This window comes from Eptatretus burgeri, chromosome 6, assembly GCF_056783735.1.
Source record: "Eptatretus burgeri isolate ZD-2024b chromosome 6, Ebu_testis_v1, whole genome shotgun sequence".
In the NCBI taxonomy this organism is placed as follows: Eukaryota; Metazoa; Chordata; class Myxini; order Myxiniformes; family Myxinidae; genus Eptatretus; species Eptatretus burgeri.
In genome coordinates, this window is record NC_140966.1 from 84,926,948 (window position 1) to 84,952,396 (window position 25,449).

The 25,449-nt window shown below is 44.5% G+C and overlaps 1 protein-coding gene across 3 annotated transcripts in view; it reads left to right on the forward strand.

The window, feature by feature from the left end:
• Nucleotides 1-25,449, forward strand: part of LOC147025228 (uncharacterized) — a 90,588-nt gene that overhangs the window by 51,464 nt on the left and 13,675 nt on the right. For 2 of the 3 annotated variants that reach the window (XM_085885985.1, XM_085885984.1), the window contains exons 9-11: nt 1,308-1,398; nt 13,881-14,192; nt 16,454-16,611. In XM_085885985.1, coding sequence (XP_085742111.1) covers nt 1,308-1,398; nt 13,881-14,192; nt 16,454-16,611 — 561 coding nt within the window. The remainder of the gene's footprint in view (nt 1-1,307; nt 1,399-13,880; nt 14,193-16,453; nt 16,612-25,449) is intronic. The other variant, XM_085885987.1, reaches the window with a different exon arrangement.

A 25,449-nucleotide genomic window follows, 5' to 3' on the forward strand; every position in this document is an offset into this window, starting at 1 on the left:
TCTCTCTCTCTCTCTCTCTCTCTCTCTCTCTCTCTCTCTCTCTCTCTCTCTCTCTCTCTCTCTCTCTTGCACACACGCACGCACACTGATCATTATTTTATGCACGCTATGATGACAACAAAAGCACTGAATGTCATAAGCCCAACGATCAATATGTGGAGTATCCATGTTCCCCATCCGCCATACACTCCCATGAACCAAGATCCGAACCCTCCTTCCTTAAAATAGTCATGCTACTCTGCAGCTACCTTCCTTACGTGTTGTACCACGTCATGGATATGTACCTTTAATGATGCCTGGGGTTCCACGAGGTTATTCATTCGTATCCTTATATCTATCCTTGTCCCAGTAATTTGTCCCTTAATGGTTACTTTTTCTTCCCCCTTTGATAGTGAGGCAAAATTTGTCCTAGATCGGGAAGTGTGATCATCTTTTTCCCTTGTATACAGGAAGTTACGTTTCACCCAATACTTAGGATAGTACCAGTGCCAATTCATTTCTGATGAATAATAACGATACCCCTCCAAGGTGCCGACAATATTGATTCACACGACGAAGAGCAATGGGGCAGGTGAGGTGTCCTCGTACCCTCTGTGTCCTTTCTCTCTGCCCAGCTCCTTCTGTGTGTACCCTGGGACTTCTTCTATGTCCTTTCTATCGGCTCCTCTTCTCCGAGCTTTCTCTCCCTCACTCATCCTTCTGGCAGGAACCCTCCTCTGGGCCATCCCACCTATGGGACAGCTCCAATAAAAATAAGTCTATTGCCTCTTCTGGGGCCCACAGCACGCTATGCCACCATAGCTTGCACACACTGACCAGACAGATCGTGATCGGCATTTTTTGGAGCATGTGACTATTTTCCGTGTGCCTTTTTGTGACCGGAAGGCCTCATCTGGCCCCGCCCATAAACAAAAGGTGTTTACGCATACAAAATTACCCTGACTATACCATCTATAAATTGCATACGCTGCCTCCTCAGCATCACATGCAACAAGATGACTTGATCTGACAGGTCTCGAATAAATGGCAATAACCGACTCGAAACACACAGACCATGATTTACACTTCCCACAGTCAATCTACGGACCACCCCTCCCCTTACACCGAATAATACATACAAAATCATATGGAGATCATAAAATGCACTTTCAGATTCACGCTCTAATTCCAGGAATTATCTTATATTTAATCGGAACAGAAGCAATCACTTTAATGTTTTACTTAAGTATTCCTCCTACTTTCTTGATTGTCACATTTCAGTTGTTTTCTTGCCTTTTTTTGTTTTTTTGAGAATTTCTTGTGTGCAGGATATAACAGATGCCCCACCATCCCATCGGAGAACTCATTTGTCGGAGTTGGTGTCCCTTGAATTGTCTGTCCCTCTGCAGAAACGTCTTGGTGAGACTTAGATAAATGGTGAAAATGAATCGGGATTAAAAGGAAGAATGGACGAGCTAAATACGTAAGGGAGACCAAGATAAGTTGAAGACATTTTTACCTTCGCATTCTGCGAAAGGTTATGTTTTGGTCGGCGTGTATTTATTTATTTATTTATTTATTTATTTATTTGTAATCTTGTGATTCGTATAACTCAAAAAGTATTAAACCGAATTGCATGAAATTTGGTGGGATGATTGGTTATTAGCCAGGAAGCATTCGATTAGATTTTGGGATCGTTCGGGTCAAAGGTCAAGGTCAAGGTCACGAAAAGGTCAAAATCGTCTTTTTACGATAACACGGTCAATTTTTATTCAATTTGCATGCAACTAACGCCAAAATGTTCAGAATTCAACGCCTCATCTTGTGATATGCAATATGACACAATGACGCCCATACTCTTGTTACCGGTTAGGGGTCAAAGGTCAGGGGGGTCACGACCTTGAAAAATATGCGGTTTTTGTCATAACGCGGTCAATTCTTGTCCGCTTTACATGAACCCAGCACCAAAATGTTCAGAATTTAATGCCCAATCTTGTGACACAATGACGTCATAAAACATGTCACTGGTTGGGGTAAAATGTCGGGGGGGGGTCACGCCCTTGAAAAATATGCGGTTTTTGTCATAACGCGGTCAATTCTTGTCCGCTTTACATGAACCCAGCACCAAAATGTTCAGAATTTAATGCCCAATCTTGTGACACAATGACGTCATAACACATGTCACCGGTTGGGGTAAAATGTCGGGGGGGGGGTCACGCTCTTGAAAAATATGCGGTTTTCGGCATAACTCAGTCAATTCTTATTCGATTTGCATGAAACCAGCATCAAACGAGATTACCTTCTCTTGTTGAAACGTCGTATTCACCGAGCTTGCGAGTGAAGACTCGCCAAAACGACGTGAGTTGATTGTTGTTTAGTCCGTCGCCCCCGAAAGTCGGGGGGGGGGTCATGACATTATAGATATGTGGTTTGTGTCATAAGACCATTCATATGAAACCAGTTCCCCACACTCATACCAAGAACAAAAAAGTAGTGGCGGCGAAGGTATGCGCTCTATGAGTGCCCGTTCTAGTTTTCTATGTCAGGAACAGAGAGGCAAGAGTTAATGTAACCAGCAATGTTCGGGTCATTTGAAAAGATGACACCACCCTCCGAGAAATACATCGTCTATGGTATGGATGACATTAATGAATTCTGCATAATTCCCATTATTTTTTAATGCCCTTTGCCCATCGATCCAAAAGCTTCGTTATCTTACAGAGAAACCTTCCTTTTTAATTGTCCTCTGTGCGTTGCTGCTGGTTTGACCACAGAAGGTAATGTGAAAAGTTGTTTTTGCTGTAATATTTTCCATTCGTTGTTTTGCCAGTCCAGAGATGGGATTGACATTTGCAGTAAAACTCCCTGTCCATTGAGATTCCAATACGCTTGTGAAAACGAAAACTGAAACTCCCTTTTATGACGCATGAAAGATAACCCTCCTCCCATTCAACTGTCCATTCATTTTCTTCTGTGACTCATAATGGCGATCACCACTCGGTTTTGTGACGTTCTAATGAAGCGCTCTGATCAGATGCCTTTTATTTCTGATGGAATTGTCAAACGTGCGGTTTTACTTGATGAGCTTGTTCAATTCCTGCTCCACACTTAGGATTTGTGGAAGCAACTTCACCATTTGCCTGATGTTGGCTTAATGGTTAGAATGGTCCAGTTGGTGGGCTTTGGATCCTAGAGTCCCGAGTTCAAATCCTGCTTCGTCCATTGAATTAATACCAGGTGGGGTTGATTCAGCCTGTCATCCTTCCGAGGTCGGTGAAATGAGTACCAGCTTGCTGGGATGATCGAGCCTTTTGAGTATTCTGCATCGAGTCATGACCTGTCCAGGATTGTGCCCAATAGGGCAGGAGACTGCTTTGGCAGCAATGATGCTCTGGACAGAGTATGGTCCTGATAGATGGAACTTCACCATTGTAATCTCTTTCCAAAATCCCTGGTCTTGTTGTGAGCTTCAATATGTTTTTTTTACTGCAGGTTCTTGAACTGTTTCTTTTTGTTGTTGTTGTTGTTGCAGAATTTATATATGCAAGTATTCTAATACAATCTTGCTGTATGACAAATTGCACTTCACATATACGAGCCTCGACGGTGTAGACAAAAACAAACAAACAAAAGTCTTAGTCGGACAGCTAGGTCACAGCACTGTCTGTTATTGGGTGGATTGCCCCAAATCATTCATAAAATTTCTATCGGTGATACTCATTACTTCCACCACCGAAGGTGGATGGAGGATTTTTCTTCCCCGGTTGTTTGTGTGTCGATTTGTGTGCAGGCTATTTCAAAAAGTTGTGGATGGATTCTAACGACATTTGGTGGACACGTCGGCTGTGCGAGTTGATTCGATTTTGGTGAAGATCCAAATTTGGATACGAGAGTTTTTTTTTTAATTCTACAAGTGATTCAACAGCATTGAGAGAATAGACCAAAAACGATAGGTGGCATGATATTTCAAAAAGTAGTGGACCTGTTCTGACAAAACTCGATAGGTGGATTGGTTAGGTGACGAGAACAAGCCGATTCGATTCTGGTTCAGATCCAGATCCAGATCCAGGTCAGGTCAGGTCAGGTATGGGAGCATGTGCCAGAACAGCACGTCGCTGCGTCCACTTTCTGCCGGTACTCCAGGGGCCTCCGTCTGGCCATCCCCCAGGCAGATGCCAGGCCCATCCCCATCTCCTTGAGATGATGGTCAACCTGTTGCAACCATGAGGCACGTGGTCGACCCACTGGCCTCCTCCACTCATGAGACTCCCTCGCTGAGAGAATCTGGTGAGCAGGATCAGAGTCAGGAAAACGAGCCACATGTCCATACAGCCGCAACTGACGCTCACGGACTATGCAGGTAACAAATCTCATCCGAGTCTCTCTCAGCAACCGCTCGTTGGACACAAAATCCGACCAGCGATAGCCAAGGATTCTCCGAAGAGACCTGGTACCAAAGGAATTAAGTCTCCGTCTCAGATCCTTGGTCAGAGTCCAAGTCTCACACCCATAGAGCAAGACTGGAAGTACCAAGGACCTGAAGACTCGGACTTTCGTCCTCCCGCACAGGTACCGGCAGCGCCACACCCCATGATCCAGTGAATCCATGACTCCCCAGGCCCGACCCAGACGTCTATTGACCTCTGACTCGCAGCCAGCAGAGACATGAATATCACTGCCAAGGTAAGTGAATCTCTCCACGACCTCAACATCCTCACCACAAACAGACACAGACAGGACAGCAGCATCCAAGATGTCACCGAAAGCCTGGATCTTAGTTTTGACCCAAGAAACCCGTAATCCCAACGGCTCCGACTCCTCATTCAGCACCTCGAGGGCCCCCAAGAGGATGTCTAAAGTCTCCGCAAAGATGACTGCATCATCTGCAAAGTCAAGGTCCGAGATCTTGACATTCCCAAATGACGCACCGCAACTTGATCTCTCCGACATCCTCCCTAGAATCCAGTCCATACAAGTGCTGAAAAGTGTGGGGGCCAGTACACATCCCTGACGAACTCCAGTAACAACTGGAAATAAGTCAGAGATGGTACCACCACACTTCACAGCACTCTCAGTACCAGAGTAGAGTTCAGACATCAGATCGATCAGTTTTGGTGGCACCCCACGAAGACCAAGAATCCTCCAGAGGACATCCCGATTCACTGAATCGAACGCTTTACAGAGATCAACATAGGCTGCAAGCAGCCCCTGCCGAAACTCTCGTCTGCGTTCGGTGAGGACACGAAGTGCAAGGATACGGTCAATCGTTGACCTCTTTGGTGTAAAGCCTGACTGCTCTGGACGCTGGTGCTCAAGCAGATGGTGGCGAACCCTATCGAGAATTATCCGAGCAAAGACCTTGCCCGGCACTGAGAGCAGCGTCACCCCTCGGTAGTTGTTGCAGTCTTGGCGATCACCCTTCCCTTTCCAGAGAGGGACAACAAGGCCCCTCTTCCAGTCAGTTGGGATGATGCCTGTGTTCCAGGCAGAGCACAAAACTGCATGCAACGACACGAGTGCAGCATTTCCACCAGCCTTGAGAAGTTCAGCATGGATGCCACAGATCCCTGGAGCTTTGCCCCGTTTCAACTGGTTCACCGCAGCCCGTGTTTCCACAAGCGTAGGTGGACCACAGTTGATTCGAGGGTCAGCAACAGGGATTGTAACACCCTTGACGTCCAACTCGACAGTTGGGGGATCAGCCTGGTACAACCGCTCAAAGTAACCGGCCCAGCGGGCCTTCACTTCAGACTCCTCTGTCAAGAGCCTACCACTCTCTGCTCGAACTGTAGTGCTCCGAGGGATGGGCTTGGATGAACGTAATGTGCGAATTCCCTGTAAGCGGGACGAGAATCACCTGTCCACAGGTGATGCTCTACCCCCTCACAGATTCCTCGCACATAGGCCTCCTTGTCCACCCTCAGTGCACGTACAGTTTTACGCCTCAGCTCCCTGAACAGCTCAGCTCTGCCATTCAGCCTGGCCCTGCGACTCTGGTCAATGGTATCCAGTGTCCCTCGAGAGACAAAATTCTTCTTTGCCCTGCGGTGAGCTCCAAGGCATCCACCGGCAACATCAAGGACGGTGGTCTTGAAGGCGCTCCACAACTCTTCAGGACCCCCCAAAGCACCCAGACCCCCCAAGTGTCCACTCAGCCTGTTCGCAAACTCCTCAGCTACTCTCTCATCCCTGAGCTTGGCAACATCCAGCCTCGGCTGGGATGGTACCATTCTCCAGGATTTAAGGTGCAGCTTTAGAGTTGCTACAACAAGCCTGTGGTCAGTATTGAGGAACTGAGCACTTCGGTAGACCCTGCAGTTCTGGATCATCCTCCAACGACCGTCAATGAGGACATGGTCAATTTCCTTTGCCACACCGCCAGCGTTGGAATACCAAGTCCAGCGATGAGCTTGTGGGCGCTGAAACCATGAACCAGCCACCATAAGTCCATGACTTCTTGCAAAGTCAAGGAACTTAGTGCTATTCTGGTTCATAGTTCCTGACCCATGGGGACCAACACACACCTCATAACCATCCCTATCAGTTCCAGTCGATGCATTGAAATCCCCCAAGACTAGAAGTGTATCTCGTCTGGGGCACTGATCAACCACAGACTCGAGCGTGGCGTCGAATGAATCCTTCATGGTGAGATCACTTGCCTCAGTCGGAGCATAAACAGAGACCAGGGAAATGACACCTAAGGAGTGACGAATCCTTAATCTCATAATACGCTCGTTGACCGGTGTTACCTCAATTATCATTGGGGTCAGCTTATTGGACACAGCTACAGCAACTCCTTGGGTATGGTAACCATCAGAGCGACCAGACCAATAGTAGGTGTACCCACCCGCCATTATCTCGCCGCAATCCGGTCTCCGAACCTCAGAGAGAGCTGCAATCCTGATGTCCAAACGCTTGAGCTCAGATGATAACAGAGACAGGTGATCATCCTCTCTTAGGGATAGGACATTCCAGGCACCCACCCGAAGGGACCGCCTCAGGTTAACCCAAGGAGACCGCCGTCTGGTGGACGACACCTCAGCACCACTCCGACACACTCTCCCGCAATCTGACCCAGGGATGTTACCCCGTGGTTTCCCTCCTATCAAAGATTGGGGGTCCAGAAGGCTTTGCCCCAATCCCGTCATCCGGTGAGCTGCCCTGCGAAGGGAAGCTGCACAGGAGGTACTCCCACGGAGTAGGTTTTCAGATTTTTTTGCGTTTTTGTGTTTTGCGGAATGAAGGGTTTTACGGTGGCCGGAGTGCAAATCCTGCCACCAACCTCCTAATAAGAAGTGACCCAACTGTAGGAGGACGTCCGCAGACACAGTTGGGCACTAGATATGGATGGCCGTTGGCTCACAAGGAGCTCCTCCGCCCTTTGATAGGTTTTGTTTTTAATCCTGCTGGGTGTCCATATCCAAACACCCCCCTCACCAGAAAACCTGGTGGGGGAGACGGTTTAGTCGCCGACAACCCGACCATGGAACAGGTTAGTACAGGTTTACATGGTACCTGTAGCAGGTCACAGATCGAACCTGACCTGACATACTGACATGAATAAGCCAGATCCAGATCTGGCTTATTAGTGGGATACGAAACGTAAGCTGTTCAGCCCGGTCGAGGGACTGCACGCACTCTACCGAGTGCCGTTGTAGTTCACAATGTGATGAACAGTCTGATCTGGGTGATCACAGTCACATGCCTGGCTGTCTTTGAAATTCCATTTGTGGAGGTGATGTGATGTCCTCGCATGGATAGTATGGATCCTGTTGAGTGAACGCAGACCACTGTTTCCGGGAGAGGTCAAAACCTGGAGGCTCTTCTGTCGGTTCACTCACCAGTTCTTTGTTAACAACGTTGTTGTCTGTCCAGAGGTTTCACCACTTGTCCTTTCTCTTTGCAAGTACCAAAAACAACTGTCTCCAGAAGGGATGAAGGTTATCTTGCACATCAGTATTATTTTCCCAGGAAGGATAGGAAAGAATTCCTGGGTAGTTATCCATGCGTTGAAAACTATTGTATTTGAAACAACGAAATCAATAGTTGTTAGTGTTACTTCAATGCTCGTGTGAAAATGTTATCAGTTACACTTCACGAAACATGACAATGGAACAAATGAAATTTGGTGGACGAAATCACACGTCCTCACGGTTTCTCGCTGCAAGGACGATCAAACGAACACACCTATCTACTTCTGTGATTTTCATTTCGAAGTTCATTCCCTCAAACTCGTGGGCCACATCATCAGCCATGGCCTCGTCTGCAGGGTGGACCGTTTCTCCAAGCTGGCCGCTAAAGACTGGAACAGACTGAGCATTCTGGGCCAGACAAAGTCCTTGATTGGTTTAGCAAGACCATTCATGGCCGATGAGACACTTATTTGAAATGCACTGCAGTATTTCTACAGAAATGGTGATTTTTATGGATATAGTTAATTACACGACGTTCACAGCCAATAATAATTTTATTAGTAAGCAAATGTTCTTGGGGATAGAATTTTTTTTTCATGGTTTTCTTGTTTCAAGAAAACTTTTCCTATTTCAAGAAATTACTTTTGCCAATGTTGTGTATTGCTTTCATTCCAATAATTCCATTTATAATGTAAATACTACATTATTTGGCCTTGCACGGTAAGTGTTAGATATCAGGAAGGTGGTGTTTTATTCCCTCCGACACCGAAGGTGAAGGAGGTTATGTTTTCACTCCTCTTTATCTGTTTGTTTGTCTGTTAGTCTCAAAAAGTTGTGTACGGATTCGGATGAAACTTGGTGGACGCGTTGGGTGTGTCGCAAGGACGACGAATTGGTTCAATTTGGGTGAAGATCCGAATCTGGATCTGGATACGAGAATTATTTAATTTTTTTAAGTGATTCTTCACCATTGATTGATCGAGCCAAAAACGATATAATACTATATAGCATGATATTTCAAAAATGTATTGGGCCCGATATGTTCTTGTGGATCAGGCATTACGTGGCGGAGGTATGCGCTCCACCGAGTGCCCTTCTAGTTTTGATATCAATTCATTCCGGACACTCGTGCGAACTGCCAGCCTCGGGTGGGCTGAAAAACATAAATCTGAGTTTTCAATCCCAAAGGCCAGTCCAAACGCAACGTTTTGAGGCTAACTTTTATGAGAAACTGGTTCAAATGAGAATTGTGGATATTTTATGCGGAGAGACAATTTCAGGAAATACACCGGCAACAGTTGGAATTTGAGAGCCAAAGAGAGTTGGAGAAATTCAGAGCGAGTGGCGAGCAATTGAGAGATTTGGGGAGGAGGATTCTGAGAGATTCAGAGAGTGGAAGGGATTCAGAGGAATAGTGGAACGGTCGCTGCAGGACCATCGAGACCCAACCATTGAGAGGAAATCAGTGCTGCACATCCAGCTTTATGGAGTCGGTTCATCTGAAAGCTGTGGCTCGAAGTGCTTGCTATTGTTCGGCAGCATTTCCATCTCTCTTCTTCAGCTTGTGCATTGACTGTACCATTTTCCATTCTGTCAATGTTCTCGAGGCTCCCTCTCCTGAATCCACCATCAAGCTGCCTACCATTGGTATCCTCGGTACTCCTTCGTTGTTTCCACCAGACTCTGTTGTCACTGTGGTTTTCCATGGGCCTTCACCACCTTCAGGGCTATTATGTCTGAGCCCATTGCACCACTCTGAATGCTGCCGATGCCACCAGCGTGCTTCCACTGAGCAACGGTGTTTCGTTCACCACCGCAGTCCTGCTGGCATTGCCACATAACGTGTTCCTCCTTCCACGACTCATTGTTGCACCTTCATCTCATGTTATCAATTTTTGTTCACTGACATTTTCTATTAAAGCTAACCTCTTACCACACCGTGCCTTTTGCTAGAGGTCATATTTGTACATCCGTTACTTGTCCTTGTTCCTTTCTGCCCTTCTGTGTCTATTAAAACCCCCTCGTCCTCTGTCATCATACTCCTCCACAGGCCTTGACTTTGTGTCAATTGTCTAAAGGACAACATACTTGAGAATTTTGAATGACTGATAATCTTGATAAAATATTTGGAGCTCGGAGTAATGGAATAATAGTGGATCAGTGTCATGTCATTCAGAATATGACTCTTGCAATTCAACAAATCACTTCATTGGTTTGACTTTGAGCCACTAAACAAAAGGTATGGTTGATTCAGGTGAGGTCAGGGATGGGAGCACATGCCGGAGCAGTGCGTCGCTGTGTCCACTTTCCGCCAGTACTCTAGGAACATCCATCTGGCCATCCCCCAGGCAGATGCCTGGTCCATCCCCATCTCCTTGAGATGTTTAGAAATCTGCTGCAACCACAAGGCATGTGGTTGACAAATTGGCATCCTCCACTCATGAGGCTCCCTCGCTGAGAGAACCTGTTGAGCCAGATCAGCATCAGGAAAACGAGCCATGTGTCCAGACAACTGCAACTGATGCAAACGGACAATGCAGGAAACAAATCTCATCAGAGTCTCTCTCAGCAACCGCTCTTTGACACAAAGTCCAACCAGCGATAGCCAATGATTCTCCTAAGAGACCTGGTACCAAAGGAATTAAGTCTCCTTCTCAGATCCCTGATCAGAGTCCAAGTCTCACATCCATAGAGCAAGACCTGAAGCAACAAGGACCTGAAGACTCGGACTTTCATCCTCCTGCAGAGGTACCGACACCACCACACCCCATGAACAAGTGAATCCATGATCCCCCAGGCCCGACCCAGATGTCCATTGACCTCTGGCTCACAGCCAGCAGAGACATGAATTTCGCTGCCCAGAGAAGTGAATCTCTCCGTGACCTCAACATCCTCACCACAAACAGGTACAGACAAAACAGTAGCATCCAAGATGTCATTGAAAGCCTGGATCTTAGTTTTGACACAGGAAACCCGGCATCCCAGTGGCTCCGACTCCTCATTCAGCAACTCCAGAGCCCTAAAAAGGATATCCAGAGTTTCCATAAAGATAATTGCATCATCTGTGAAATCAACGTCTGAGATCTTGGCATCCCAAATGATGCATCGCAGCTTGATCTCTCCAACATCCTCCCTAAAATCCAGTCCATACAAGTGCTGAAAAGTGTAGCGGGCCAGTACACACCCCTGACAAACTCCAGTGACAACTGGAAATAAGTTGGAGATGTTACCACCACATTTCACAGAACTCTCATGAGCAGAGTAGAGTTCAGACATCAGATTGATCAGTTTTGGTGGCACCACACGAAGGCCAAGAATCCTCCAAAGGGCATTCCGATTCATTGACTCAAATGCTTTACAGAGATCAACATAGGCTGCAAGCAGGCCCTGCCAAAACTCTAATCTGCGTTCGGTGAGGACCCAAAGGGCAAGGATACGGTCAATCGTTGACCTCTTTGGTGTAAAGCCTGACTGCTCTGGACGCTGGTGCTGAAGCAGATGGTGGCGAACCCTATCAAGAATTAACCGAGTAAAAACCTTGCCCGGCACTGAGAGCAGCGTCACCCCTTGGTAGTTTTGCAGGCCAGGTGCTCACACTTCCCTTTCCAGAGAGGGATAACAAGGCCCCTCTTCCAGTCAGTTGGGATGATAACTGTGTTCCAGGCAGAGCACAGAACTGCATACAACGACATGAGTACAGCATTTCCTCCAGCCTTGAGAAGTTCAGCATGGATGCCGCAGATCCCAGGAGCTTTGCCCCATTTCAAACGGTTCGCCGCAGCCTGTTTTTCCACAAATGAAAGTGGATCACAATTGATTGGAGGTTCAGTAATCGGGATAGTAACACTCCTGACATCCAACTCAGCAGCTTGTGGATTGGCCTGGTACAGCCACTCAAATTAACCGGCCCAGCAGGCCTTCACTTCGGACTCCCCTGTCAAGAGCCGACCACCCTCTGCTCTAATTGCAGTACATCAAGGGATGGGCTTGGAGGAACACAATGCGCAAATTCCCTTTTAAGTAGAATGAGAATCACTTAACCACAGGTGATGCTCTAACCCCTCACAGATTCCTCGCACATAGGCCTCCTTGTCCACCCTCAGTGCACGTACAGTTTTACGCATCAGCTCCCTGAATATCTCACCTCTGTCATTAAACCTGGCCCTGCTACTCTGGTCAATGGTATCCAGTGTCCCTTGAGAGAAAAAAATTCTTTGCCCTCCGGTGAGTTCCCAGACATCCACCGGCAACATCAAGCATGGTGGTTTAGAAGGCACTCCACAACTCTTCAGGATACCCCAAAGCACCCAGGCCCCAAATCCCCACTTAGCCTGTTCGCAAACTCCTCAGCTACCCTATCATTCTTGCCTACCAATGTCCAGCCTAGGCTGGGATGGTACCATTCTCCCTGATTTTATCTGCAACTTCAGAGTTGCTTCAAGATGCCTCTGATCGGTATTGAGGAACTGAGCACTCCAGTAGTCCTTGCAGTTCTGGATCATCCTCCACTGAGCATTAATGAGCACATGGTCAATCAGCTTTGCCATACCACCAGTGTTGGAATACCAAGTCTAGCGATGAGCTTGTGGGTGCTAAAACCATGAACCAGCCACCATAAGGCCATGACTTCTTGCAAAGTCAAGGAACCTAGTGCTATTCTGGTTCACATTCCCAGACCAATGCTGACCAACATATGTCACATAATCAACCCCATCAGTTATAGTTGATGTATTGAAAGCCCCAAGACTAGCAGAGTATCCTGCCTGGGGCACTGATCAACCACAGACTCGAACGTGGTATAGAATGCGTCCTTCACAGTGAGATCACTCGCCTCAGTCAGCGCATTTAGAGAGACCAGGGAAATGACACCCAAGGAGTGACGAATCGTTCGTCTCATAATACGCTCGTTGACCGGTGTTGCCTCATTTATCATTTGACTCACCTTATTGGACACAGCTACAGCAAACCCTTGGCCTGGTAACCATCAAAGTAACAAGACCAATAGTAGGTGTAACCACCCTCCATGATCTCACCACTCTCTGGTCTCTGAACCTCAGAGAGTGCTGCAATACCGATGTCCAAACGCTTGAGCTCAGGTGATAACAGAGACAGGTGATCATCTTCTCTTCGGATGGGACATTCTAGGCACCCACCCGAAGGGACAGCCTGAGGTTAACCCAAGGAGACCGTCGTCTGGTGGAAGACACCTCAGGACTACCCTGACACAAACTACCGCAATCTGACCGGGGAAGGTTACCCCATGGTTTTTCTCCTCTCATCAAAGAGTGGGGGGTCCTGAAGGCTTTGCCCCAATCCCGTCATCCGGTGTCCCTACGGAGTGAGGTTTCAGATTGTTTATGCATTTTTCTTGTGTTTTGTGGAGTGAAGGGTTTTACGGTGGCCGGAGTGCAAATTCAGTCACCAACCTCGTTAATAAAAGATATATTAACCCAACTACAGGATGATGTCCGCAGACACCGCTGGGCTCTAGATATGGATGGTCCTTGGCTCACAAGGAGCTCCTCCGCCCTTTGACAGGTTTTGTTTTTAATCCTGCTGGGTGTCCATATCCAAACACCCTCCTCACCAGGAAACCTGGTGGGGAGATGGTTTAGTCACCGACAACCCGACCATGGAACAGGCTAGTACAGGTTTACATGGTACCTGAAGCAGGTCACAGATCTGATCTGGCCTGACCTGGTATTCTAGGTTTGCATATCAGAGAGGATAACTGCAAAGGAAAAACTATTCTGTATGTTATAACATCTCACATGCATGTTGGCAAGACTTGTTGATGTTACGTATTTATTCGTTGATTGATAAGAATAAAAAAAATATCCATTTTAAGTTGAGAAGCTTTGTATATATATATATATATATATATATATATATATATATATATATATATATATATATATATATATATATATATATATATATATATATATTTACAGTTAAAGTAACCTTTCTCAATTGTGTTCTTTGCAGATGAGCTCATTCAAATGAAACTTGGGAAGAAGATCCCCAAAGAAGAGAAAGAGACGGCAGAGCAGAAAGAAAGGAAAAACGAAGGCAGTGAGTTGGAGGATGGAACAGGAGAGGAAATTGAGGTCGAGGGAGAGAGTGAGCATGAATGGGGAAATGGAGAATGGCAAGAGCAAGGTGTGGGACATGGTGGTGATGAAGTGGGAGTGAGAGCACATGGGGGATATGGAATGAGAATGGGACAGGATGACATGTGGGATAAATCAAGTGGACCTGCTTTCCAACCACTCAAACTGGAAGCTGCAGATGAACAAGGTTAGTTTTATCAGCTCTACTATTTGAATACAACTTCTAAGGTTCATGGAGGTGTTTTTACATGTGAAGTACGTAACAAACAGGAATAGCTGGACACAGAACACAACACCAACCAAGCTATATATACAATAGAATCCTTCCAGAACAATAGTTGTTTGTTGTTGTATGATCTGCTGCACCTATAGTTATTATTATAGAAGAATAACCAAATAAAATGTGGTTAAATAGTGGTTTTTTTACCACTGCATGATGCATAAAACTGTCAATGCTTGTGAGTGTCGGGCCTCTTTGGTATGACTCAGCGAAAAGCGGAACGAGGCACAGGGCACACAGCAGAGACAGGATTTGCACACTGACTCGTTGAGGCCCGGGCCCGACACTCATAAGGACACAAATTTGACAATACCACACATCAGGATTTTCAACAATTTCAACCATTTGATTAAACATGGAAAATTGGATGAAAACACAAACAGCAACACAGGGCCGAAAATATTTCAGAAGGACACAACGGATCTGGTCCGGAAAACTTATCTTAGATTAACTGGAAGGAAGAACTGCACAACGCAACATCCGACACCCTCAGGCCCAGAACCGCAACGACTTCTTCATTACACCTTTCATTATGACCTCAGGTTCTGTGTTGGTTGGTTCCTAAGTCTTGAACAATTTGCAGAGCAAAGCCGCAAACTCGCTCTACCGGTCACATGATGCGCTGTTCAATTGCATGGAGGTACAATAAGTGCAACAACCTTGCAACATAGTAAAACTAATATTACATTATTGGTTCACGAGTGAGTAAGTGACCACTATATTCATTATGGGTGTGTCTGTCTGTCTGTCTGTCTGTCTGTCTGTCCCGAACATAGCTCCGTGGGTTTTGATCCGATCCTGATAAAATTTGGTTGGGAGGTTTATATCATGATGTAGTTGTGTTTTCCTGAGAATGGATATGCTGCGCCCATTATGGACGGAGCCACGCCCAAAATACATGTGTTTTTAGGGGGTAGCCGATTTCAATTTACATCTTCTCCGAGGGGGTTTGTCGAATCTGGCAGGGGTTTTGGTATTTGGTTAGCCCAATGGCACCTGCATAGCCCCACGGAGCTCGATTTTTCATTTTCGTCCCAAGGTCAAGGTCAAGGTCACAAGGTCACGAACTTAGAAAATGTCAAAAAAATCAATAAATTGGGCATCGAGCTCCTCGGGTTTTCAATTGTTTCAAATGAAAGTTGGTATGCAATTAGTGCTCTTCGAGTACTACAACTTTCATCATTTACGTTTTTTCCAGATTCCCGCCAGTTTGCCCGTGGCGTCTCCTCGAAGGTCAAAAAATAAAAAAGGCGAACCGTTTACATTGCTCGTGTACCATAGCCGTCTCCAGACTTGTGTCCATTATATTCACATGTTGTTCAAAACATGGTGTTGACAAGGTGCCTTGAGAGGGGTTCGTGACATTGTAAAAGGGTGCTTACGAAATTATAAAAGGGTGTTCAGAAAATTACATTAACAGTCTGTTCACAACAAGTTCTTCAGGGGATTACTGTAAGAACAAGGTTATCATAACATGACTTTAACTTTGTTCAGTAAACAGCGATCACATGATGTATCGGGGTGATAAAGCTGCTGTATTAATGAGCTTTGTTGAATATTAACAAGCAGGAACAGTTGATTGCTTCGCCTTCGTCCACAATTCCACGTAGAGAAAGGGTAACTCCGTAAATGACGCGGCAAATGATGCCCTCTTGATATATTATGATATAGAGAGAGATATAGAGAGAGATATAGAGAGAGATATAGAGAGAGATATAGAGAGAGATATAGAGAGAGATATAGAGAGAGATATATAGAGAGAGATATAGAGAGAGATATAGAGAGAGAGACAGAGAGAATATGAGAGAGAGAGAGAGAGAGAGAGAGAGAGAGAGAGAGAGAGAGAGAGAGAGAGAGAGAGAGAGAGAGAGAGAGAGATAAAGATAACCTCATAATCAACAGGATCGTGACATTTTGAGCAGGTGACAACCAAATGGATGATTCTCAACAGTCAGGGTTGTCTTGTTCAGAGTGATTTGGTCAAATGTATGACATCTCACTCCAAATCTTGCTTTCTTCCAATCTCTCCTCATCCCCCGCCATCATAAGTATGACTCAAATTATAAGCAAAGGAAAAACGATTCTGTATTTTATAACATCTCACACGCATGTTGACAAGACTTGTTGATGTTCTGTATTTAGTCGTCTTTTTCTTTCCTTCCTTATAGATCCTCATCCATTGCCAACTCCTGTGGGTGTCACTATAGAGATAATGAATCATATCGTTGATTCCAGCAAGAGAGGTATAAACCAGAAATTAACAAACCACGGGGCAGAATCCAACCAGAAAGAGAGCAGCATCTACAGCCCATCATATCAGAAGCTGGTACCATTGCAACCATCTTTCTCACATCTTGCATAATCACACCATTAGAACATGAAGACACTGTACACACATACACACACACACACACACACACACACACACACACACACACACACACACACACACACACACACAAATCTTGTTAAGATAAATACATACGAGTTCCCTTACAATGAGCTTTAACACAGGAGGCCATTCGGCCCATCAATCCTGTGCAATGGTTGCCAACCTATGGCTGTTCATCCATGCTCTACGACTTTGGTACGACTTTGGCATGACTCGGTGAACCGGCCACTCAGCAAACTATTTGAATGTCCCCCCAATCAGAGCGGATGATCTAACCATTTACATCACCAAGTCTGGTTAACCCGAGATAGGTGTCTTTCATTACACCAGGTGTACCCCTGGCTTTCCCCATTCTGTACGATGGGTATACCCAGGGGTACACCTATCGAGGGTTAAAGGCACGTGCAATTGAAACATTTTCCTTTCTAGTTACAAAAGCGAAGATATGGATGCTATGATGTAAAATTACCGAAAGACACGACCGTTAAATCTCTATCTTTGCATTCTGTGCGCAAGTCATAAAATCAATGGGCTGCACAGGCCATTGATAGATTGTTGAGAGCAACGCACGATGCAGATGAGCCTCTGAAACAGAAATGTAATCCACATTTGGGATTTAATGAACGTGTTGCTTGTCAAAATGGCAAAACTTATGGAAGAGTGAAAAAAAAAAAAGAACGAAATGTTGGTATGGTGTACACATTGACAATAAGGTGATGAGGATAGGAACAGCCAGACGGCTCGAGAACATATTACAAAAATAATTGTGAAAAAGTGAGATGGATATAGATCGTCGAATAATATGGAACTGCCACCTAAAGCAAAGGGAGAGAAGAGTGGGGTTTAACAAAGGAGCAGTGAGTCGGAAGCGCAGTCTTGGGGAGGCCAATTTATACAAGGCATGAGGTTTGGTGATATCTCTGGAAAAATAACAACAAGCTGCTTGGATTTGTGTCATGAAAAATCTGCAATTTCCAAGCCTTAGCCTCCTTGTCCAAAGATATAAATGATTCCCACTTGGAAGAAGCATGCACTCCTCCATGCATATGCATGGGCAGATAGTGCCACATGGTGGTGTCTTCTACAGGATTTGTCGTTGAGCAGCCTTGTAGGTGCGAGAACATGTATTTCCAACCGACATGGGCCAGCTCTCCCGGGGAGCTGCAGTGAATTGCAGGGCCTGCTCCTGCACACAGCAGGAGGACTGTAGGCATTTTTTAATTGTAATTGTCCTGCCTGCCCTTTCAGATAGGCTTGTTGTGAACACCCACGGGATGGTGTGGTGCAGGCACATCCTATTAGTTGGAATCCATGTGGCAATAGGCAGATTGCTTAGAAGATGGTTCCCGGTTTCACTACGGTGAAGGAATTTATATTTGATGAAATCATTTGCAGGGATTTAGACGAACTGGATACAGAGTTGTGAGGAAGGAAATGTGAGCCCCATTCTCATTTGATAATTACTGCATTCGTATTATATATATATATGTGTGTGTGTGTGTGTGTGTGTGTGTGTGTGTGTGTGTGTGTGTGTGTGTGTGTGTGTGTGTGTGTGTGTGTGTGTGTGTGTGTGTGTGTGTGTGTGTGTGTGTGTGTGTGTGTGTGTGTGTGTGTGTGTGTACACATACATATATATATATATATATATATATATATATATATATATATATATATATATATATATATATATATATATATATATATATATATATATATATATTATTTCATCAAATTCATCAAATAAAAATTCCTTCCAGGCGCTGTCACACCTTGACGATTTAAGGCCCGGTCACACCTTGACGTTTTAGCCAGCGATGGCAACGTATTAAAATGTATCTAAAACGCTGGCTTACGTTGAACTTTTGATGTTTTTTTTTTTAAAGATTCGGACGTATTCATAGCGACTTGGTCTTATGTATAACGCATTGGTAACGGACACAGAACGTTTCGTTGTGTTATAGATAACTTATACCAACGAATGCTGAACCTGTTGTCGGCCTACACAACGATGCCCAACGATAGTCTAACTTAGGCATAGCGCGTTGCACGCATCGCCGACGATGTCGTGACGTAGCCTATTAAAAGGCTGATGCACAACGATTCGAATCATAACTGCCGCAGAAATGGAAGTGTCAACATCGCGGTCACACCTTGGCGATCTTGCCAGCGTATGCCGACCTAAGAAAAATGTGTCTAAAACGTTGGGGCACGTCAAATACGGTATGGGTAAGTTTGGTATACGTGAGTACAACGCTAAAGTACGCTATCATACGTCGTAGTAAGTAGAGTACGTCAAGAAATTTTAAACATGTTCAAAATTTTACGACGTACTCGGCGTATGACACACGTTCCGCATGCGATGTGGAATAGTTGTACACACGATATGCGGACGCTTACACACGTCCACAAAGGCTACTTATAAGCTACTCATAAGTCAAAACACGTCGCGGTAATGTCTTTTTTACACGAAACTTATTTCTACCTTATGTTTGACGTGCTTTGAACCAATTCTTTACGTAGTCCCAACACACATCGACGTATGTAGACGTATTCCAATGACGTCTTCCGGTCGACAAAAAAAATAAATGAACGTGTTTCTAACTTACAACTGCCATATAAAGACGTGTTCCCAGCAGTTTTGGGAATTGGTATATAAAAATTCTGCTCATAAAAGGGGAACCCAACAGTGTTTTCAAGTCCTTTTTGAGTCGATGTCCATGTCAGCAGTAACAGTATCAGTATCAGTATCAGTATCAGTATTAGTATTAGTAGTAGTTTGTTCATGTTGGCAGTAGTAGGTGAGTGTGAGGGGGAGGGTGTGGGTTATGATGGATCGTCCTTGCGTCCGCGTGTCCACGGGTAGGAGACATCTTTTCACCATTGTTCGAAGTTCTTCGCGGCTAATTTTTTATGGGGCTTTTTCAACAATGAGCTATAGCTTGTTTTTACGATTTAGGTCTATTCATAACAGGTTGGACAAATGCACAATGAACTAATAATGTGCATAGAGCGCTTCAATAACTTATAGATACGATATACCAACGAACAATTATCGTGAAGCCGGCGTTCACAAACTATGCCCAACGATAGCCTAACTTATCCATATCGTGCGGCAGTTTATCTTTGCCGGTGACGTGGGGTTTGCTATTCATGGGCTGCCACTCAACGATTTAAATGGCTGCATCTCCACTATTGAAAGTAGACGCTTGTGCTCAACAATTGGATTTATTTTTTACACTCAACGACCTTTAAACGGTACCACTCAGCTATTTTCATTGTTTACAATGAACGATTTAAATTGCTGTCACTCGCCTTTGTTTTTTGACGCTGGGGTTTGGAAATTTGAAGCGTTTCTTCTGAACGTGTTAAAACGCTCAAACTCGACTATTTTAAATAGACGCTGCCGATGGACAATTGGAATCATAGCCAAGCTAGACATCGAAGTGTGAACATCCTCGTCATGCCGAAGAAAAGTTTGAAGAATGCTGCAAATAAGTGTCCTGGCCGTGGCCGTGGACGCTGACGCAAGGACGATCCATTATACCGACGTCCTTCAGCCTATGAGTAACTTAAAAGTAACGTCTGTCGATGTGTGGCAACGATCGCGTAACGTGCCAACAACACGTTAATCATAGGTAGGAAATAAGTTTCGGGTACGCTAAACATTACCTCGGCGTGTCTCAACTTATGATTAACTTACAAGTAGCATGTGTTGACGTCTGTCAACGATCGCAGACCGTGCATACAACTTGTGGCCAGCGTAGCGGAACGTACAAGTCATACGCTGGCATACGTCGTGAAATTTCAAGCATGAAAAAATTTGAGGACAACCAAAAAGTACAACGTTTAAAGCCAACGTACAACGACGTATGGCAGTGTTTTTCAGCGTGCTCTCAATGTTATCAAAACTTACCCATAACGTATTCAACGTGTGCCAGCGTTTTAGAAAAAAAAATTCAAAAATCGGCATACGTTGGCTAAAACGTCAAGGTGTGACCGGGCCTTTAGCCAGCGTATGCCGACTTATGAAAAATGTGTCGAAAACGCTGGCACACGTCGAATACGTTATGGGTAAGTTTATATACGTTAAGAGCACGCTGAAAAACACTGCCATACGTCGTAGTACGCTGGCTTTCATCGTTGTACTTTGCGGTTGTCCTCAAATTTTAGCATGCTTGAAACTTTACGACGTATGCCAGCGTATGACTCACACGTTCCGCCACGCTGGCCATAAGTTGTAGGCACGTTACACACACGTCGAGGCATGCTATGCGATCGTTGACACATGTCGACACACATTACTTGTAAGTTACTCATAAGTCGAAACACGTCGAGGTAATGCTTAGCGTACCCAAAACTTATTTCTAACCTATGAGTAACGTGCTTTGAACCTATGTGTAACGTACCTCCAACGCATATTGACGTATGTAGATGTATTTGATTGACATCTTCCGGACAACCACAGAACTTACTGAACATGTTTCTAATTTACAACTACCGTATAATGGCGTATTGGCAGCGTTAAAAAAAAAACAAAAAAAACCAATAACTTCCGATATTTCATCACGTGCCGTTACGTCACGTCCAATTGCCTCTTCCGTTTGCTCATGTCTTATTCTTAGTTCCTCCTCTGTGAATATTTTCTGTTTGAGGATATTGTCACGTCAACGTCGAAACTTAAAAGCAAATGTCCGAATATATTTTAAAATTCGTGATAGACTAAAAAAAGGTAATAATAAAAAACAACAACAACAACAACTTCAGATATTTCGTCACGTGCCTTCATGGAGACAAGGAGAAAAAAAGAAAATGTGCCTTGACAGAGAAAATAAGTTTCGGGTATGCTAAACATTACCTCGACGTGTTTCGACTTATGAGTAACTTACAAGGAACTTGTGTCGACGTGTGTCAACGATCGCATATCGTGCCTACAACTTATTCAAAGCGTAGCGGAACATGCAAGCCATACGGCGAGTACGTCGTAAAATTTTCAGCATGCTTGAAATTTCACGACGTACTAAACGTACTACAACGTATGACAGCGTACTTCATCGTTTTTCACCGTGCTCTTAACGTATACACAACTTACCCATATCGTATTCGACGTGTGCGAGTGTTTTAGACACATTTTTCATAGGTCCGCATACGCTGGTTAAATCGTCAAGGTGTGACTGAGATGTTGACACTTCCAAGTATCAGGCGGTTATGATTTAAATCGGCGTGCGGCAGGTTTTTAACAGGCTACACCACGTGATCATCGGCGATACTTGCAGCGTGCTATACCTAAGTTAGACTATCGTTGGGCATAGGTTGTGAACGCCGAAGACACACTAATCATTCGTTGGTATAAGTTATCTATAAGATGACGAAACGTTCTGCGTACATTACTAATATGTTATGCATACGAACAACTCGTTATGAATACGCCAAGAACTTTTTTAAAAACATCAACATTTCAGCGTACGCCAACGTTTTACATACATTTTTATACGTTGCCATTGCTGGCTAAATCATCAAGGTGTGACAGCGCCTTCACCATAGTGAAAGTGGGAACCATCTTCTATGCACTCTGTGTATGTATGTATGTATATATATATATATATATATATATATATATATATATATATATATATATATATATATATATATATATATATATATATATATATATATATATATATACATACATAGGGCGCTTTTAGCTACTATGGTAAAAATTCAAATTTGCAATAGAAGTTTGCAGAACCTTCCAAATGGTGAGGTTTCATGAAAAACTAAAATCTAAGTTTTATTAAGATTAAATAATATTTAGGACTTGCGCAGGCACTTGACATCCTTCTCCATTAGTACAACATGGCTAAATTAAAATGAAAATCTCTTTTTATGAAAACAATTAAAAAAAATTATCCTGAAAAGTAAATAATATGCCTTTATAAAATCAAAGTTTCCTTTGAGGCCTTTGGGTATTTCCGTCGGTCATCCTCCATCACTTGAACAAGGTACTGCACTTGAGCTTCATCTCTTGTTCGACCAGCTTTCGTGAAATCTTGGATGAGGGCGACGCCTCTTTCGGCCGCATCATTCACGACGTTCAAAGAGTCAACCCTCTGCTTTGCTTTGACGTAGGATTCAAAGCTCTTCCAGTTTAATGGATCCTTTTCCTCGAGAAAGTCTTCTGGCAGCTCGAGGAGCGTAAAGAGATTTTTAGTTTGGGAGGAGCAGAGGTCAGACAGCTTCTTTCCCTCTGGATTGGGAAGCCAGACTCATCGAGATGGATCCTCTGAACCCTCCACGTCCTTCATGTTTATTACCATGGCGATCTTTTCTGACGAATCTAAGTTGTCATCAAAGAGTGCAAGGCTGACGTTAACTTCGCTCAGGTACCACAGATGGCGGCTCATTGTTTTGTATGCAGCATGATTCAAGGAATGGAGGGCTTGAAGGAGCTGGAGGTCATTCTTTGGCGCGGAAGCAGCATTTCGAGCGTCGAACCAGGCCCTGATATAGTGCTTAGCAACAAAAAGACAGACCTGCTTGATCCCGGTAAACAGGCGTTCTGTGCCACATGTACTGCGGGATGATGACGCGCGTTTAGTGAGAAAATCCGAGAACTGCCCTTGAAACATCCAGATCTTGAAGCAGTAAATTGCACGAGCCATCCAACGCACTCGGTGAACGGCGCCAGGTGCCCTGAATGTTGGAACCTGATGTCCAGAAGGGACGCCTCCAAGGAAAATGATCGTCAGTTGGAGAAGTTCTTTGTGGTCGTCTCGGGGATGCTTCTGCTTCAGAAGCTCTTGGGCATGCTGAATGACAGAATTGGCCCATGGATGGATATCGGTGGCTGTGCTTGCATCATCAGCAGCAGTCAAGTACTGCGTGACATTAAAATGGGGCCAGCTGTCCCGGAAGGTTTGGAATAAGGTGATGTCTGGCCCTCGGGATGCTTCATCAACCGAAGAAGAGTAAATTGCTTCCAAAACAAGTTCTAAGACATGGTGCCGACACGCAAAATAAAGAAGTTGATGATCAAGGATGTTTTCAATACGAACACAGACCCCACCCCGGATTCCAGTATTAACAGCTGTCGTGTCAAAACACATCCCTTTGACACGTCCAATCAGGTTCCACTCCTTAACTGTTGAAAAGATGACCGCGGCTGTTTCTTCCGCCTTGGAGTCTTTCAGCATCGGAATTGCCAGGATTTTTGACACACCATTCCCAGTGACCAGAATTGGCAGCCTGTCAACTTTGTCTCTTCCAGTTAGGTCTGGCATCAGCTTGGAATCCCAGTGGACTACCAGGGGTGTGTCAACCTTAAAGCTCTGCTTTATCTCTTCAGCGCATTGCTTCCGGTGCTTAACACAAGCGGCACAAATGGCACTTGGACTGAGAGAAAGTTTATTGATGTCTTGTCCCAATTGCTTGGCAAATGGAATTAGAACCCGACTTGCAGAACGATCGCTAAGGAGAGTTCTATTCAGGGCCTCAGTTACTTCAGATGTTAATCCAGTTGTCCCACGTTTTCTCTTCGGAGGCTGGGAATCACAGGTGGTTGGATGGATGGAAGAAGATGGTTGTCGACTTGGACTCGATTCAGTAGAGCTGGAGGAGGAGGAAGACTGGAGGTTGGCTGTTTCAGAAGTTGCGGCCATCTCCAAAAGCACCTTCTGTTTCCTCTTTTTCTCTTCATCCTTACATTTCATAATTTTCTCTGAAGTCCTGGCAGTCTTGTAGTCAAGACTCCCGATCTTTCCTGGACGCCCCTTTTCACGCTGAGAAACAAGAAACTCCTGTCCTCATCGATTTTTATAAGATTCATAGCATCAGCGTGAGCTATGTCAAACAGCTCATCCAGGTCGGCCTTGAAATTGTCTTGTTTCTCTATGTTGGTAGCAGTCTTCCGATTGATGCTTTTCTTTAAACCCTGCCACGTTGTGTGTAATTTTCGCACATGGACTACCACATCAGGAAGGTGCTTAGTAGGAATCCCCTCTGTGGACCAGATGTTCATTCGCTCTAGTGATGTTTGATTCACACTTGCAGTTAGGGTCTCATTCATTTCCACATGAAGGAACATCAAAAAGCGGAGAACTTCGGCCTTAGAAGGAAGCTTCTGGCCAGGTAGTGTTGGATTAGGGGATCCAATCAGCCAAATGGCCTTTTTCGATCTAGTTCTGGAGGCCATTACCCCCAAAATATGCAGAAATTTCTGGTCTGAAAAAAAGATAAAAACATCATGGTTAAGTGGGAAATGTTACAGAGTGGTAAGTACACATTGAAAAGTTATAAGTTTTTGCCAAGCTTGTGCGTTAATTCATGCACGCATGAAGAAAGGCTCTGCTCACTGCTGTGCAATTGCGCAACTTTCAACAAGAAAACTTTCCGTTTCCGAAATTTGGATTGAGTTGGGACTTCATTATTTTTCGATTTAGCAATTTATGAGCTGATTTTCATTTCTTCACATCAATATTTAATATCATTTTTATGCATTTAATTATACGAATATATTAATTAAACCCTCAAAACAGTAAATTCAGATGATATCAAAATAAACTTTTAATTGATCTGCGAAAAGAGGAAAAAAATCATTTTTGGCAGTTTTTGATGCCCTTTGTGCAACTTTGCATCGCTTGTGCAAGTTCAAGAACATGACTCAAGAAAAAAATATTTTAACACAATGATTTCTAGTAGGGACCTCACTGAATGGTGGGTTCTGCGCATTAAAAAAAAACTTTCATTTTTTAGAAGCACCCTATATATATATATATA